General features: G+C 41.9%; 1 protein-coding gene across 2 annotated transcripts in view; it reads left to right on the top strand.

Annotated features, from left to right (window-relative positions):
- kirrel1a (kirre like nephrin family adhesion molecule 1a) overlaps nucleotides 1-16,870 on the top strand; it is a 75,376-nt gene extending 58,506 nt beyond the window's left edge. The window contains exons 9-15 of one of the 2 annotated variants that reach the window (XM_072458478.1): nucleotides 1,218-1,344; nucleotides 2,829-2,929; nucleotides 8,903-9,119; nucleotides 10,536-10,643; nucleotides 11,898-12,025; nucleotides 13,670-13,747; nucleotides 14,888-16,870. In XM_072458478.1, coding sequence (XP_072314579.1) covers nucleotides 1,218-1,344; nucleotides 2,829-2,929; nucleotides 8,903-9,119; nucleotides 10,536-10,643; nucleotides 11,898-12,025; nucleotides 13,670-13,747; nucleotides 14,888-15,529 — 1,401 coding nt within the window. In that variant the 3' untranslated portion in view covers nucleotides 15,530-16,870. Of the gene's footprint in view, nucleotides 1-1,217; nucleotides 1,345-2,828; nucleotides 2,930-8,902; nucleotides 9,120-10,535; nucleotides 10,644-11,897; nucleotides 12,026-13,633; nucleotides 13,748-14,887 lie in introns of both variants that reach the window. The other variant, XM_072458477.1, reaches the window with a different exon arrangement.
- Nucleotides 16,871-17,439: the final 569 nt, after the last annotated feature.

Raw genomic sequence — 17,439 nt, 5'->3', positions numbered from 1 at the left:
GTTTAGATCTGCTTTAGGCCTGGTTAAGTCCTGGTTAAAGAAGGGCTCCAGCATGGTGAGAACTGGTTTGGATCTGCTTTAGACCTGGTTAAGTCCTGGTTAAAGAAGGGCTCCAGCATGGTGAGAACTGGTTTGGATCTGCTTTAGACCTGGTTAAGTCCTGGTTAAGGAAGGGCTCCAACATGGTGAGAACTGGTTTAGATCTGCTTTAAACTTGGTTAAGTCCTGCTTAAAGAAGGGCTCCATCATGGTGAGTAATACAGGAACATGCGTCAACTGATGTAGTCTTGATTTACTCCTTGTTTAATCCTGGTGTTGATTTGGTTTAGAATTTGTTGACATTTTTAACTTCTGATTTACACATGGGTTAGTCCTAGTTTAGACGTGGTTAAGTCCTGGTTTACAGCTGCTTTTGTCCTTGTTTAGTCCAGTTTTGGACCGCTTTTTTGATGATGGCTTTCAGGAACACTTTGGTAAACCTATAACATAGTTACCAACTTTAAAGGCGCAATGGACGATTTTTCGGCGATTTGAGAACGCAGGCGGAAGTGCGCATGCGCACTCCCCCGTGCGGACTGATACAACACACACGTGCGTTTGTTTATTAGCGCAACGGATCGCATCGCATCTCTCGTCTCCCGTAGATTTCCGTCTTCTTCTGAGTCAGTTCGAACAGTCTTTCTCCGTCTTAATTTTGTCCCGTACACTGTGGGAACTATATTATGATAGATCCATGCGCTTAGGCACGCGGAAACGTGCTGCTCGTGGGGACGAACCGCAGGCGGCTGCAGGTGAGCGGTAGGTGAGTTTTATGATTGATACGTGGCAAGACTAATCGGCAGTCCACACCACAAGGAAATAAGACTCAGATTTTGGTCAAAAAAATCGTCCATTCAACCTTTAATATTCAACATAAAGATTGTACTCTGCATGATAAATGCGTGCATTCTGAGTGTTTCCTTAGCCTACACACGCAGTTATAGACTCTGCTCAGGTTAAAAGGCTCCTTTTAGATTTCATTTTATATTTAGAAAAATTCACACACACTAATTTTCCAGTGGATTGGGTTGCTAGGTAACTGCCCAAATGTAATAATAGGTTAAAAGCCTCGTGCTGTGAGTTGGCCAAAGGTTCAAAGAGGAGGGAAACTCCACCCACAGGTGCACGCTTTTAGCTTTTAATGCTGCTGCTCTTTTGTGCTGGTCTCTTCCTTCCAGGTGCTGAGTAACAGTAACCAGCTGTACCTGAAGTCGGTGAGCCAGGCGGACGCGGGCCAGTACGTGTGCAAAGCCATCGTGCCCAGGATCGGTGTGGGCGAGACCGAGGTCACGCTGACAGTCAACGGTAGAGAGAGCTTTTCATTTGAAGACTGAGCTCGTATGAATTCGTCCGCAGGGTAGCAACAATTAATGGGAATAATCGTGACAGCTATAATCAGCTTTAAAAGTAATCATCCTCATCATTGTAAACATTATCTGTACTATACTATAAAGGTAACTATTTTGTATTTTAGAAGCCTTCAGTCACCATATTTCAATCTTTATTTAGTTAAATGTGTATTAAATGTCTTAATAGTAGAAAAAGCTTCAGTTGTAGTCATCTGGACTCAGTTTGAAAAAATAGACGTTTCGACTCTCATCCAAGAGTCATTGTCAATAAAAGAATTTAGATCGAGAACTCCGATATTAATACTGTTCTGTGGTAAGACCCGCCCATTGGGAGGAACCTTCCTGAAGTAGAAAGAGTTGTTTGTTTCAACAGAAACTCCCCCCTTGTATCTACCGAGCTAGCCTATTCAGAATTTTAATGGGCTATTAGAATCCTCTTTGTCTTTGTGAGACCCTGGCTCAACCACCCTGAGTACCTGATTAGCATCTACATGTCCTGGTCCTGGTCCTCTACCTTTCCAGGGGTTCAGTATCCCATTATAAATAACAGGAAGATTAAATCTTAGCCCTCCATTTCTGTTTAAAGAAGGTCTTTCTTTTTTAACAAAAATAGCTTCCTACAACTACACTACACTGACAACTGAAGCTTTTTCTACTATGGAACACGCCTGGACGAATGAGGGATTACACCGACATAAATGTCTTAATGTAAAATAGAAATAATTCATAACTAGTCGACGACATAAATATTTGTTAGCTGTATCTCTAATGGAAAGAGTAGAAGAAAAAGTTAAAGAAAAGAGAAACTTTAAAATAATCCCACTATATACACCGGAAAGGTTTTTGTGCCACCATAGAATTAAGAGTGAACAGTTTGTTTACTCTTTACACTAAATTGTTAGTACACTAAAGCCTACTGTAAAAAGGTGCAGACACTTGTTTATGCTGAAAATAAGTTCACATGTGGAATATGATATGCACAGGCATCAAACACCTCATATGAACTCCTAAAACTGCCTTAAACTCAATTAGGCTACAGTTGTGCTGTCACCAAATGTGGAATGACTTTTTCAATCTAGTTTCGATTCTAATTTTAGCATCGGTAAGTATTTCACTTTTGATACTTTTAATAACACTAGTTTTAATTCAGACAACATTAAAATAAATTGCACATTCTATTATTTCCAAATACCGGTAATAAAATATGTAACTGTTTAGTCCTGAGTACCTGAGTTTCCTGAGTAACTATATTATTTATTATCCACTCCACTTATCACAAGGTCACCAAAATGCCACTAAAAGCTCTCCACTCCAAACCAACCCATCTCCAAAAGTACATATTTTGAATTTAAATATTAGTGAATCCAGTGTAGCTAAATGCACTTCTCTGGTACATTTGTCCACTTCCTGAGCTTATTATGGTCTTGTTTGACTCCGCAGGCCCGCCCATCATCTCCAGTGACCCAGTGCAGTACGCAGTGAGAGGCGAGAGAGGAGACGTGAAATGCTACATCGCCAGCACACCTCCCCCGGACAAAATAGTTCGTAACAAATCTTTCAAGTATACCTCTGTCTAAAACGATATATTAGCATGCATTATTAAGCCTGCAGGAAAAAGCTTTGCAGTTAGCGTGTTCTCGCTTTGCCGTAGCTGTATGTTGCTAAATGGCCTTAGCTTGTAGTGCTTTTAGCTCCAGCTTCCTGGTACTTGTGGGGTGAGTCATGCAGAATCCTCCTTCATAAACAAACCCCCCCCCCAGCAAAATCACTCTCCATCACTCTTGCAACTGGCCAACTGGCGGCCATCTTTGAACCTTAAGTATGATGCGATCATTAACTAACGCATTTTACCGCGAATGCCCATTTTTGACCTATAAGTTAATTAATGTAATTTCACCCCTGCTCCAGCCAAGGTTTTATGTCTCAGGCTCTGCAAACACCACAAGTATTTGTATTACTTGAATGATTAAAAAACATATTAGGAAAAGGGGAAAACAAACAGACTAATTTGAAACTTAAAAACTGTAGTAAATCTTTGAATGCTTGTAAAATGAAATCTTAAGAAACTCAAAAATAAGGATCAAATCACGTCCCATGGATTTTACTGTCCAAATAAGGAACAACTAACTTTAAGTTACGGTTGACAAATCTATTATTATTATTACCTAATCTTGATATATATGGCTAGAACAATTCAAGTAAAACTACTTTGGTGATTCTCCCCAAAATTCTTGGAAACAAGACGGTGTAATCCTCATTCGTCCAGGAATGTTCTATTGTAGAAAATAATTCAAGGATAGTCATCAAAACTACTCTTGAATCCTTTTCTTCAATGGTACTATTGTTATTCTCTAATAAGAATTGAAGAACATGAATCTTAATCAAAATGTAAAACATAAACTGGTCTGGTTATAGTACAGTTAGGAAGTGCACAACATCTGACCACAACACTCAACAACACAATGGTATATTAACCCATTTTTCAGTTCCCTTCGGATTTTGTCCCAGAATCACACAAACCTCCTTTCTTTCTTCCTCTATTATCTTCCGCAAAAAAAAAAAAAAACACTCTTCCTCCATTACCTTTATTCTCCTTCATCACTCCTCACCACTTTCCCCCTAATGCAAAAGGCTAGCACAGAAAAAGCCTTATAAAATATACACCAGCTTTGTCCCAGTAAACGCCACTGCCTGGATTCTTTCTAAGTGGTTGTATTATAGAAACATGTGCCTTATCCATAATTAAAACTACAGCCCGATGCTGAATAGAACAAATGCTTTTAGTGCTTTCCCTTCTCTGACAAAGTGTGGCGAAATGGGAGCGAAGGTATTTACATGTTAGCGTGGAAAGTTAGCATGTTCGTTGGTAGTATTGTATGTCTTTTTAGGTGTTGGATTTCATGTAGTGTACTCAAGTACAATAGGCTGATGGAATCCAAATGTGACATGCTAAACAACGTTGTATGTTATGGGTAGAACTGCTTTCAAGGAAACAAACTGAATGGATATGAGTGAAATATAGTGCAATATACAATAGATACAGTTTTATATAGATTTCAAGTGCTTTCTAGAATCCCTGGTAAATCACTGGCTGGTTTGCTTAAGATGAGGACACACTACAACACCACTTTAAGTTAGAGGTTCTTACAAATTTTCAGTCGTGCTCAGTCACTCTCAGTCACTCTGTCACTCTCAGTCATCTCTAGTTGAAGTCAGTCGCAGCTGCTTCAGTCTCATAGTGTGGACCAGTTACGACTGGACTCACATTCGACTCACAAAGTGTCGACTGCGGAAAGACAAGACTAGATTCCAGTTGCAGTCATTCAACCATGTTTGAATTGTAAAGCCAATTTTGGCCGTGCTCGTGCTCTGATGCAGAAGCATGTTTACTGACACTTCTGCACACAGAGCCCAGCGGCCAATGACAAGCAGCGGAGGAGACACTGCTGTCTGGGCTAAAACGTTCTATTTTTGTATTTTCAGAAATAACACATAATGCATAAACAGTGTCAACAGTGAGGCATTTGCTTAATATTTCTGCCTAACCCCTAACCAGAGCTGAACCGATAAATAAACACTCACTGCATGGTTCACCCCTCCTCCTCTGTTCTCCTTCTCTCCTTCTTTCTCTTCCTCTTTCCTTCTCTATCTAGCCTCCTCTCTTCTCATTTATCCTTCTTTCTCCTCCTCTCCTCTCCCCTCCTCTCTTCTCCTCTCCTCTTGCCTTCTCTCTTCCCCTCTCACCTTTAGTTTGGTTAGGTTTATTTGAATGGGGCTGTATTAATGTATTAATGAACAGCTAATGCTGTAAATACACCGGATTTAGCTCAAAGCTAATTTTGTTCTGTAGTCACATGGAACAGGGGGTAAAAGCAGATATAACAATGTAAACAAACAGTATAAAATACACACATGACAATGTCAGATACAACAGACAAAATCAGACAAGACATAAAATACACTGGAAATCGCATATATGTACATGAATCTAACACTGTGCTCACTACTACAACTTTCATTCATACATACATGAATACATTCACACACACATTCAGACTTGTGTGTCTGAAGTGTAAAATGTATATGTGTGACTGTCTCTCTAATGGTCACATCTTTGAGAATTTATAAGCCATTCTTTAAGTTGTTTCTTAAATGAAACAAAGCTGACGCTGTCCCTGACACCCATTGCCTCTTAAGACAGAGTATAAGGGCCAACCCAAATAAAAACATTTGCGGGGCACTACAAGAATAAAGTCAACATTTTGATGTTAATGTCATCATTTTATGAGATTAAAGTTGCAGCCAGAAAAAAGTCCCACATTTACGAGAATGAAATCATAATTTAACGAGAATAAAGTCATAATTTATCACAAATAAAGTCATAAATTTATGAGAATAAAATCGTAGTCACAATAAAACGATGTCCCACGAGTGTGTTGATTACAAGACAGATCGCCACTGCTGTTTAGCGGCACCTCTCCTGTTACGTATCATTCACAATCTGTTGGATCAACCCTTTACTTTCTCTATGGCGTAGCTATAGTGGACCAGCTGTGCTCCATGCCGCAGCCACCCGCAGACAGGTGGAGTAGCCTCGGCCTATATTCACACATGCTCTGCTTCTCTATTGCTTTGTTTCTCTATGTGGGCACTTTACTTTACGCACAATCACTTTTCTTACGTGCTCATTGTGGTTTTTACGACAGCCCATTGTGGTTTTTACTACAGGCCCAAGGAGCCATACACACACAGAAGCCTCAGTTTAACACACCGATTCTAACCTTTTTGGCATCCCTTGTAAACTTGGTAAAACACCAGCCCTCACAGGACAGCATAGTGGTGATTGGTGGTGATACATTTTTGGGGCATGCACCAATTGTCTAAGCTGAAGAAGATGGATGGCACCAATTGTGTTCATGTTTTACACACACATCATCCATACAACCCATTCTAACTACAGCTTAACATACCCATGTATCAGCCCAGGCTGATAACTAAAATCAGAGGACACTATAGCTAATAAAGATATATAGCGCTACACATGGCATGAGCGCAGCTCCAACACACTCATGAAAAACACTGAAGAACGTCATTTTACACACTGTTTTACACCCAACTGTGAGAAGGCTTAAATTAGCCTAAAACAAACACAAATGAATGTTCTTGCCCCACAGAGGACAAAGTGCATCCTCTAACTGCGCACTGTCCCTAATCTCGAATTCTGCAGAATCGGTCCTCAACGCACCCAGGCCCCACAGTACAGGATTTGGAGCACTGGCCCCAGGCCCATAGTACAGAGTCTGGAGCACTGACCCCTGGCCCACAGTACAGTCTGGAGCACTGACCCCAGGCCCACAGTACAGAGTCTGGAGCACTGACCCCTGGCCCACAGTACAGTCTGGAGCACTGACCCCAGGCCCACAGTACAGAGTCTGGAGCCCTGGCCCCAGGCCTGCGGTATAGGGTCTGGAGCACTGGCCCCAGGCCCACAATACAGAGTCTGGAGCTCTGGCCCTTGGCCTGCGGTACAGGGTCTGGAGCACTGACCCCAGGCCCGCGGTATAGGGTCTGGTGCACAAGCCCTTAGTGCTTTTGGTTTGTACAAAGTTTAAAAGGGTGAAGAGGGAACAGATTATTGGTGAAAATTTTCCAAGACTCCTTAACCTGCTACGGTCAGTGTCCTGCCCAGTGCCCAGGAGCTGAGCTCCACACCCAGGCCCTTAACCAGAAGGACATGGGGGCACTGCACAGGGGAAATGATTGTTTGTGATGTCTGAATTGCATTATAAAGTTTGACGTCTAATGTGGGCTTTTGTTTCAACTTTTGAATCATCCATGCCAAGCGCCATTTGTGTCCTGGTCGTGGTGCTGAAAGTGAAAAACATTTCTGCGACAATTCGGAAAGTTTCGATGCCTGTCCCTGAATCTTTAAATTTCATAATCTCGTAAAGATTATGACTTTAATCTTGTAATATTAAGATTTCTCTGACTTCGATGTCTATATATAATCACATAATCATAATCAGTGTAGTGTGGACCTCAGACTCTATAATCACACTCAGTCCAGTCGTGTAGTGTGGACCTCAGACTCTATAATCACACTCAGTCCAGTCGTGTAGTGTGGACCTCAGACTCTATAATCACACTCAGTCCAGTCGTGTAGTGTGGACCTCAGACTCTATAATCACACTCAGTCCAGTCGTGTAGTGTGGACCTCAGACTCTATAATCACACTCAGTCCAGTCGTGTTGTGTGGACCTTAGACTCTCTATAATCACACTCAGTCCAGTCGTGTAGTGTGGACCTCAGACTCTGTAATCACTCAGTCCAGTCATGTAGTGTGAACCTCAGACTGTAATCACACTCAGTCCAGTCGTGTAGTGTGAACCTCAGACTGTAATCACACTCAGTCCAGTCGTGTAGTGTGCACTTGCTGTTAAGTTGTTAAGGTACAAACACTGCGCCGATTGAAAACTGAACAGTGAAATGCATTTCACCCTGGAGAGACTCAGACACAGGACACAGAAGAGAATGATTAGCGAGCTTTATTACGGAGGTTATTTGGCGCTCAGACCCCGGTGGAAGACAGTGATTTAGATGTCTCCCCCCGGAGCCTGGAGACTGGTGGTGGTAGATGTGGAGAGAAGGTTGAGGATGAGGGGAATGCAGAGGAGGAGAAGGGGAGGCGGTGGGTCGCAGTACGGTTTGAGTGGCCGAGCCATCTGCCTGAGGGCTTAAATGCGACCGCCTGGGCGCTGATTGGGAGCGGGGAGGAGTAACTTGAGAGCGTTGATTGGGGATGAGGAGCAGGTGCGAGGGCCATGAGGCAGACGCCCCCTGTCCTTTCACCCTCCTTCTTGGCCGGGAAAAACTGCATAACCTCTTGGGATAAGCGCAGAAACCTGGAAGAGTCCATGGTGAAGTGAGGGATCTGACTCTCACAGACGGACAGGCGGACGCCGCTTGAATGCGATGATGGCGCTGGGGAGAGGGGTCCTTCCATGGTGGCCGACGCCGATTTAAGTTAGGTCTTCCAGGTGAATTTACGCAGGCTTCATTTCACCTTTTGTGAAAGTTGTAGGTCGCTGTCAGTCCCTTTCAGCCGAAACCAAGCAGTGTTACATTGCATTTCATGTGGAAAATAGTTTCTGGGCTGGATATAATTTTTGGTTTAACGTAGCTTATCCAGATATTTGGATTCCCTATCCAGATATTAGAACACCTTTCCAATCCACTCCAAAGTGAACCAGTCAAAAACAGTGTGTTCTTGCTCCTAGAGCTGAGTTGATCACCTTTATAGAAACAACATCGCAATGGCTGTTTGAACTGATGGGGTAAGGGCATTGAGTTCAGCAGCAGAACTTCTGATGAAGTATGAACCCAAGCCCTTTAGAACTTTGTTCTTTTTATTCCAGCTATAGGTGCAAGAAAAAACTTCTTGCCTCTTATCAAGTATGAATTGGCTTTTAGTCTTGGGTCTCTAACTGAGTCTTTCTTGTTGTGTGTTGTTGCAGGTGTGGGCATGGAAAGAGAACGTGTGGGAGAAGGAGCGGGGCACCCTGCTGGAGCGTTACACTGTGGAGCAAAGCCGACCTAACACAGAAGGAGGCGGTGTCCTGTCCACCCTCACCATCAACAATGTCATGGAGTCCGACTTCCAGTCCACATACAACTGCACCGCCTGGAACGCCTTTGGACCTGGCACCATGATAATCACACTGGAGGAGAAAGGTTAGAGAACCTACTGCAAAAATGAGCAGACGTACAAGCAGTCACAGTGTGGAGTACAGATAACCCAGGGGTGCGCAAACTACGTCGGGGCTTTCAATCCGGCCCGCACAAACCAAGTAATATTTAAAAAAATTTAAAAAACATATTTTTTGCCGTCAGGCATCTGTCTGCACTTATATCCTTAATGATGTGAAATGACTTAAATAATAGATTCAATAGCCTATATTTGACAGAAAAGTGATATTTTATTTGACATTTAATTTTTGGGATTTTTTTTTTTCACACCAATGATCGTGGGCCGGCCCTCCGCTACTTGCCTGGATTCGAATATGGCCCTCGGAGGAAAATAATTGCGCACCCCTGAGATAACCTCTTGTCCTTCTTGACATGACATGACATGACAACAGGACAATGATTCAGGATGAAATTAGTAAGGATGGGTATTAGATAGATGATCATTTTGAAAATGAAGATGCCATTTGTCTTTAACATTTTGGGAAAATGGGAAATGAAGGTTGATTAGAGTAAATCAATGATTTAGGACTTTGCTTTGTAAGGAAAATATGTCAAGTTCATGTTAGCCGTGGACCTGCCTTGCCTAGTTACAAAAATTCAAAAGAATGCCCTGTGCACTGGAGGATCAAAAATAGAAGTGATGTGTGCAAAAAGGCAGAACGTTTTGAGGCTATCTTAACAGTTAAAAGTCTTTTCTTAGAGAAAGGGATGTTTCAACTAGAAAGACCTTTGTCAGGGCATTATACCAATCAATTATGCAATTATGATGTTTTCTATAATTAAAAAATGAAACAATGGCAAACGTAATCCAGAAGTACAACCCATTGTTGTGGCAACTGAGGGCTGAGGACTTGCATGAAGGCTCTTTGGAAAAAAGTTTGGGTGCTTTTGATGTAAAGTTAGATCAAGGGGCTCTATCGGTGTGAATGGATTAAAAGAGAGATGATGCGGCTTTTTCATAATATATGATCACATGATGTTCTTCTGATCACCCATGGCAACATCGTGTTAAAGAACAACATTTCACACTCTTGTACAGTCCTAAACACTAAATACAAACTTAAACCTACAGTTAAACAGTCAACCAGTTACAGAAAAAAGCAAAAGCAAGAAACAAATACTTGTTTTACTATTGTTTTTACAGACTTTATTCCTTTATTTTTTTATTTAAAAAAAGGCCCCAAGGTAAAACTAATCCCAAAGAAAGGTTTTTTGGTGTGTTCACATTTGCACATTCCCCGCATCAAAATTGGGACCAAACCAGGACTAAATCTTTAAACTAAGTCTGGACTGGACCAGGACTATAGAAGCACTATAACTAGAAGTCCACATCAGGACTAAAAGTCCCACTCCCCACAGTAGGCTAACCCTCTGCTCCTCTCTCCCTCTCTCCCCGAGCAGACGAGGTTCCGGTGGGCATCATTGCTGGGGGCACTGTGGGCTCCACCATCCTGCTCTTCATCTTCCTGCTGGTGCTAGTACTCATCTTCTACAGACAGCGCAAAGGCAGTGAGTTTGACCTGCACACTTTACTGTACACTGTAACACAGTACACATTCATGTAGGCTCATGCCTTGCCTTCTGTAGAATTCCTTTTATAATTGGCATCTCTCCTTTAACTGAAGCAACACCAGGTGATAATATTGTTATATATTGGTCAAATAAACAACATTTTATCCTCACTATTCTGTTCTGAACTTTTATCTCATAATGTATATTACTTAACTTAAATTGATAAATATATCATAAAACACATTTCTTCGGAAAAGTATATGCATACTTGTATCATAGACAGTTAATAAAGGTGTTGGCGAAGAAGTAAGAAGTTTAATGCTGCAATCAGTGGCATAGCCGGACATTTTCAGATAGGGCCATAGTTCTTACAGGGGTGGCACCACAAAGAGGGAACATTTGTAGCTATGTCTGTGTATGTGGCTGTGGCTATGTCTGTGTATGTGGCTGTGTCTGTAGGTGTAGCTGTGTATGTGGCTGTGTGGCTGAGTGTCTGTAGCTGTGGCTGTGTCTGTGTGTCTATGTATGTGTGGCTGTGTGTCTATGGCTGTGTGTCTGTGGCTGTGTCTGTGTCTTTGTCTGTGGGCGACTCTGCTCCTGGTGTTTCCTCAAATAGTTTGTAAAATCCAACTTTTAATTTACTTTTCGCGTGTGCCAGTTTGATGTCCTACGATAAACATACTAAGAAATAAAAGGTCAATTATATTTTTAACATTCACAGTAGAAAATGCCTATAATTAAATTAAATAAGAGTTGCACCAATAATTGTGTAAAGCTTGTGAAAAACCTTCTTTACACTTGTTGTATAACTTTTTTTGTCTTTCTTTTTTAAATGTATAAATGAGTATAATGCATGTCAAGAAAAAAACTCATAACACTTCAAGTACTCAAGTATTATTTAAAGGAGATTGTTTTAAATTTCTTTCTTGCATTTCTTAAATTAACTTGACTTATGAGAATTAATTTTGCTATACAATGTCTCCCTAAATATACATATTTTGTTACATGAGCACAAATAGTGGCAGTCTCCTCCCGTCCTGCACTGCCTCTACACTCAATCCTCCATACATCTTCTATTTTTATGTATACATTTCATTAGGACTCTCTCGGCGGGCCTGAAAGCTTATTATTAAATCTCCCTTTGACTCATCTCTCCTGTTGCTCGTGAAAACACCGGAGCTGTGCGTTTGTGTATGTGTGTGTGTTTGGCGGTCATGCTGAATCGTGCCGGCCTGTGTGTTTTTCTTCCAGGTCGCCGCGGAGTCACGCTGGGGAAGCCTGACATTAAGGTGGAAACCATAAACAAGGAGAGCCACAGCCTGGAGGAGGACTCTGGGAGTGTGTCCACGGCATCACGCATGGTCAAGGCTATGTACTCGGTGAGCAGCATGAGGCTAAGCTAACACGCTAACATACTTGTGTAAATAAACTGATGACGTCAAAATGAAATATACCATGGCCATGGTCTTAATAGTAATGTGGTCTACTACTGTTAATGGCATTATGTCAAAATCACTAATCTTATTTATTAGTAACTTAAATTTAATATACATTTTTAAAGATGCTTTGTCTGTGAGTTTTACCGTCTTACTGAGCGTTATAATTATTCCCTGCAATGAGTTTTAAGATCTTTTCGCTTACATTTTTGTAACGCCCAAAATTACAACAACAGTTGCCTCAAAGCAATTCTGTTAGCATTAGCATGGTAACAGCACACTTCCTACTTCGCGAAGAATAAAACCCTTTATAATTACCGGTGCTGGCTAGCTCACGGTGCTTCAATGAAGGTGTCAATGGGCCCTTGTCACAAAACTGGCTAGTTCTGGTCGCATTAAAACTGTAGAGCTCCACTTCCTGCTCCATTCATTCCTTATGGGGAATTCGAGTCTCGCTAAAATAATCAAAAAATGTATTAATTAACACAAAGTGGAGAGTATGGTAAGACCTTTTACGTACCATGTGAGACAGTGGTTTTGTCTTTTACCTAATGCTAACATAAAATAAATGTTATCAATATAGATGTTAAAATATCACCACAAACTGAACTAACATGTTTACAAAAACATGTACGTTTTTGTAAACATGTTGTATTAGGTTTGTTTGTTTTATATTAAAATTAATGTATTTGAAATGAACACGTAGGTTTCCGCTAATGACACATTTACATTGTACGTAAAAGTCTTAACATGTTGCCAGTGATTATCCATCTGTAACTCACTCTTTACTGTGAAAGAGAAAAAAACTATTGGGTGTATAATTGGACAGGAAGTGACGCTAACTGTGAGCTAGCCGTTTGCCGTTGTGCACAGGGCCAATCAGGTTCAGACTGTCTATGACATGAAAATAAATGTGTAAAATACAAAAAAATTAATTTCCAGATGCAAGTCAGGCATGTAACCAATTGCATTAAAATTAAAATTTTCTGACTAAAACTATAAATAATCTTTAGGCATGATATTGTTTTTATAGATCAGGATTTCAATCATACTTGAATTTGAAATAAAGTCAGCGTCAATTCAAATCCACGTGATCTTACTTCACACAGTTCACATAATTTTCAAGTGCAATAGAAAATTTGCATTTACATATATTTACAATAAAGGTGGGCAATATGGTTGGTGTATATCTCTCTTTCCCCATTTCATGCTGCCTGAACTTGTCAAATAAAACCTTCAGTCCAGAAAAATCTAAAGAAAAAAAAGATAGTATAAATTATTTTGTTGTGAGGGTATTTTGTTTGCAAATTTAGATGATTGAGAAAGCTGCTATAAGAGATAAAATAGAAAAACTTAAACAAGGATACATGGTGATATTTCTCTATTGACAACCCATATTAATTTCTGATTTCTTTGCTGTCTATAAATGAACTTTCTTGTAACCTGTTTTTGTCATTCTAACGGACTCTTATTCTCTTGTCCTCTCACACCTCTTTTTATTTGCTGTTTTGTTTTTTGGTTCTTTTGGTTCTTTTTGTTTTGACGCCTCAGTTTCTGCCCTCTGTGTCCTTCTCTCCCTCCAACCAGCCGTTCAAAGATGATATGGAGCTGAAGACGGAGCTGCGCAGCGACACTCTGGACACACGCCAGGAGTACGACCTTAAGGTTAGCTGTAACTTTTAACTGTAACTTGTAAAAACACTACGGATACAAATTTATAATGTATAATTATTATGATAAGACAGCATGTGGAGGACTGAAGTTATGCTTTTACAATGCACTTTCTGGGGGATGGAAATTTATTAATTATAAGGGGGGGGAAAGGTTGGGTGCCCCAGCTTTAAATAGTTTAAAGAATATATTACCCTCTGCAGAGAACCAAATATCCTTGTGTCTCGATTAACCCTGTAGTTTAGAACTCTACAAACATGTTCTGAAATAATATATGAGATTGTTGTATTCTTTTAGCAGTTAATTATTTCATTCTTTTCTCAAATAGTAATGAACATATTTTCAATATGTGCTGTACACTGAATTTAAGTGTATGTCATGTAACATTTAAAAATTGCTATCACAATATTTGATATAATAGCTACTTTTGCTTGCTCTGATACTTTTGTAAGGTGTAACCCTGCCCTCTAGTGGTGTAATTCACACCTGCAACTCTGACAAAGAAAACCGCTTTTGTTTTAAATGTAAATCCAATTAGTAATTGTTTGGACATTCATTCCATCAACCACAATAGTCTTCATATTAATTTGCTACAAACATACATACATACATACATACATAACAAGCTAAAACATTTGCCGAGCACAAGTTTGCCTTACTCATACCTTAAATATGTGCTTATACAACAAAGCAAAAATGGTGAGAATGCATAATAAAGCAAATTTTATGCAAGATTGAGTAATTTATGTTGACATGGTGTGCTCAGCTGATTTAGCCAGCAAATGAGAGCTGACACCACCTCTAACACACAGTCAGATTTAGTTTGAGTGGTGTACTGTGTGAGAAGTCCAAATCCTGTTAGGCGTAAGTGCACTGAGTTTGGAGCGCAGAGGATTTGGATGTTCAAGCCCACTTGAACTGAAAGCTGCTCTATATATTATCACTATATAGTGCTAGATTTTGCCCCATATGCTTTTTGTTAGAAGGAACATGTTCTGAACACAACAGCATAGTTTCATCCGTTTTCAATAGTTTTAACATTTGACTTTTACTATTACCTGCTTGTACGGCTGTTGTTCTAGTGAATGTGACTCAGCTGGCCCTCTAACTGCCCCTGTCTGTGTCCACACATAGGACCCCACAAACGGCTACTACAACGTGCGAGCATCCACTCACGACGAGGGCCGGCCCGCGTCCCGCTCTACTGTGCATTACTCGGACTACCGCTCCCCCACAGGAACACCAGGGGGCGCTGCCTCCATTAGCAGCAGTGCAGGGGGCTCAGGGGCCACGGCCAGCGGAGGAGCGCCAGGGCCCCTCACCTCCCCGGGACGTCCCCAGCCCTGCTACGATCCGCGGCCTCCCTCTAGGTTGTCCCACATTAGTTACGCACAGTTCAACACCTTCACGCGCGGGGGCCAGAACCAGCAGGGCCCCTCTAACCCTGGGCCCTCGGCCGCAGACTTCCCTCCGGACTGCAGCCTGCTGGACTCCACCTCACAGCTAGCCTACGACAACTATGGATACCCATCCCACTACCAGCCCTACCGCATGGGCTTTGCCCCGTCCAGCCTGGCACCGCTGGAGGCTGGCCCCTCCTACGAGATGTACGGAGTGGGGACACCCGGGGTGAACGTGTCTCCCGGGGCCCCTGCCCCAGCAGGGCCTGACACAGGACTGGGCAAATACGGCAGCTCCACGCGCTTCTCCTACACCTCGCAGCACTCCGACTACTCCCACAGCCGCCACACGCAGAGGATGCAGACGCACGTGTGAGGTGTAAGCAGCCACCAGGGGGCATCATACACTTCACTACACACACAGCACATGAACAGTGTCACACACAGAGCCATGCACAGACTGAGCAAGACAAAAAGAGAACAATACTTCTGAGACAGGGAGGGACAAAGTCACTCCCAGTGTAAATGTGAGCTCTGCAGAGCGGACAGCGCGTCACAATCAGGACGGAGCAGAGGGACCTGGGGGACATGAGGGCCCATGTGGGGCCATTGTACATGAAGAGAACTCACAGTCTGTCAGTATGGTACATACAGATCTGGAGAAACCTCAACAGTCCACGTCACGTTTGGCCACCGTTAGGAGTTAGTTTGGGTGTGTCTGACGTCGAGCACATAGAGTCCAGGCAGCCTGTGCCTGTGGACCATGGGGGGGGTCATCATTTGCACTGCATCGACAGTATTCATGCTTAGGCGTCCCGTATATCTGTGTAATGTCTTTTTATTTGCACACCAGATTAGAGCTTTGTATTCTATTTTTAACATTACAAATTATTTTTTATCAATGTAAACATTTATGTGTGTGTCTGGACCAAAAGTGGAGGTGGTGCACCTCACTGAGTCGTGCCAACAGCCCCTGCAGCCTTCTGCAGGTGCAGCTTTATCACAGAGGTTTGAGTATCAACACAACCTAGTGCCAAGAGTCCATGGAGTTTGACCACAGACATGTGTATGCAGTAGAGCTCCTTCTATGGCCCCTGTCGCCAGGCGCTGTGGGGCCTTGATCATTCATCACAGCCTGGTGTAGAGGATACAGAGCCTTAGGAGACATGTCCATGATGTCCATGAGCCATCCTCATCCTCTCACCTTCTCGTCTGTGTGGGCCAGAGTGCACTAGAGGTTCAATGAAGGCTGTCACTATATTGACCTGTGTGTATGGATGTGTGCGTGTGTGCGTGTATGTATATGTGTGTGTGGGGTGCTCGCTCGCCCCTCTGTACAGCCTGTACTGTCATAGACATTTGAACGCAGCACCTCTGAGCACGTGCACAAGTGTGCTGCTGCATGGGTGTGTGTGAGTGTGAGTGTGCACATGGGTGTGCAGCTTCAGTATAGCGTCATATCATTGCTCACTCCTGTTCTATACTTTTATACCTCTGGTAGGATGTATCCTGTATTATTGTGTCTTTGAATTTAGAACGACTCTAATGCTTATCTTATCGTACTGTTCTTCGTAGCAGAGAAACTGTTTAAAAGATGTACAACAAGCGTTAACAAACTCATTTTTTTTATTTCATTATCTTCAATATTTTTTAAAAATGGTATGTAATTATTTTTCCACAGTATTACATAAATAAAAGCACTGTTTTTTTTATTAAACATTTGGCATTTCTTTGACAGTTAATTTCTATTTGATAAACTTTTTTATAAACATTCTGCACTTCCAACTGCATGAAGGGTGCTCATGACACCCACTGGGCCGGAACGGGCTTCTCCTGGGGTAAGACAGGCCTCCTTAAAGGTGCTCTGAGTCACATACCCCCATGGAATTAAACTTACCCTCCCTTTATTCAATTACCGGTCCCAAAGGAGAAGTTCTTGTTAAAGGCATGCAGCTGACCAGCAGAAGAACCTTTATTTAAAAAACGGTTGTTAAATAAAAGGACATTAGTTTAAAATTATTCTAAAATTTAGGAGGGAGGGAGACTGTGGATGTCAGTCCCGTCATGTTGTAATCGGCGTTAAAGAAGAAGGTAAAAAACATTGACATGTAGAACAAGATTCAGTTGTAAGTCATCTGGACTCAGTTAAAACGGGGGGTTAAGATTCAACCTTGGTGGGCAGGGCCTACCCAGAGTAGGATAAATATCTGAGTCGCAGATTGAGAATGACTCTTGGATAGGAGTCGAAATTTTTAGTTTTTGCAAAAAAACAGAGTCCAGATGACT

Source organism: Eucyclogobius newberryi, unplaced genomic scaffold (assembly GCF_026437365.1).
Source record: "Eucyclogobius newberryi isolate DKJ021-1_F unplaced genomic scaffold, fEucNew1.0.hap1 SCAF_22, whole genome shotgun sequence".
NCBI lineage: Eukaryota > Metazoa > Chordata > Actinopteri > Gobiiformes > Gobiidae > Eucyclogobius > Eucyclogobius newberryi.
This window is presented reverse-complemented; position numbering and strand designations above follow the sequence as displayed.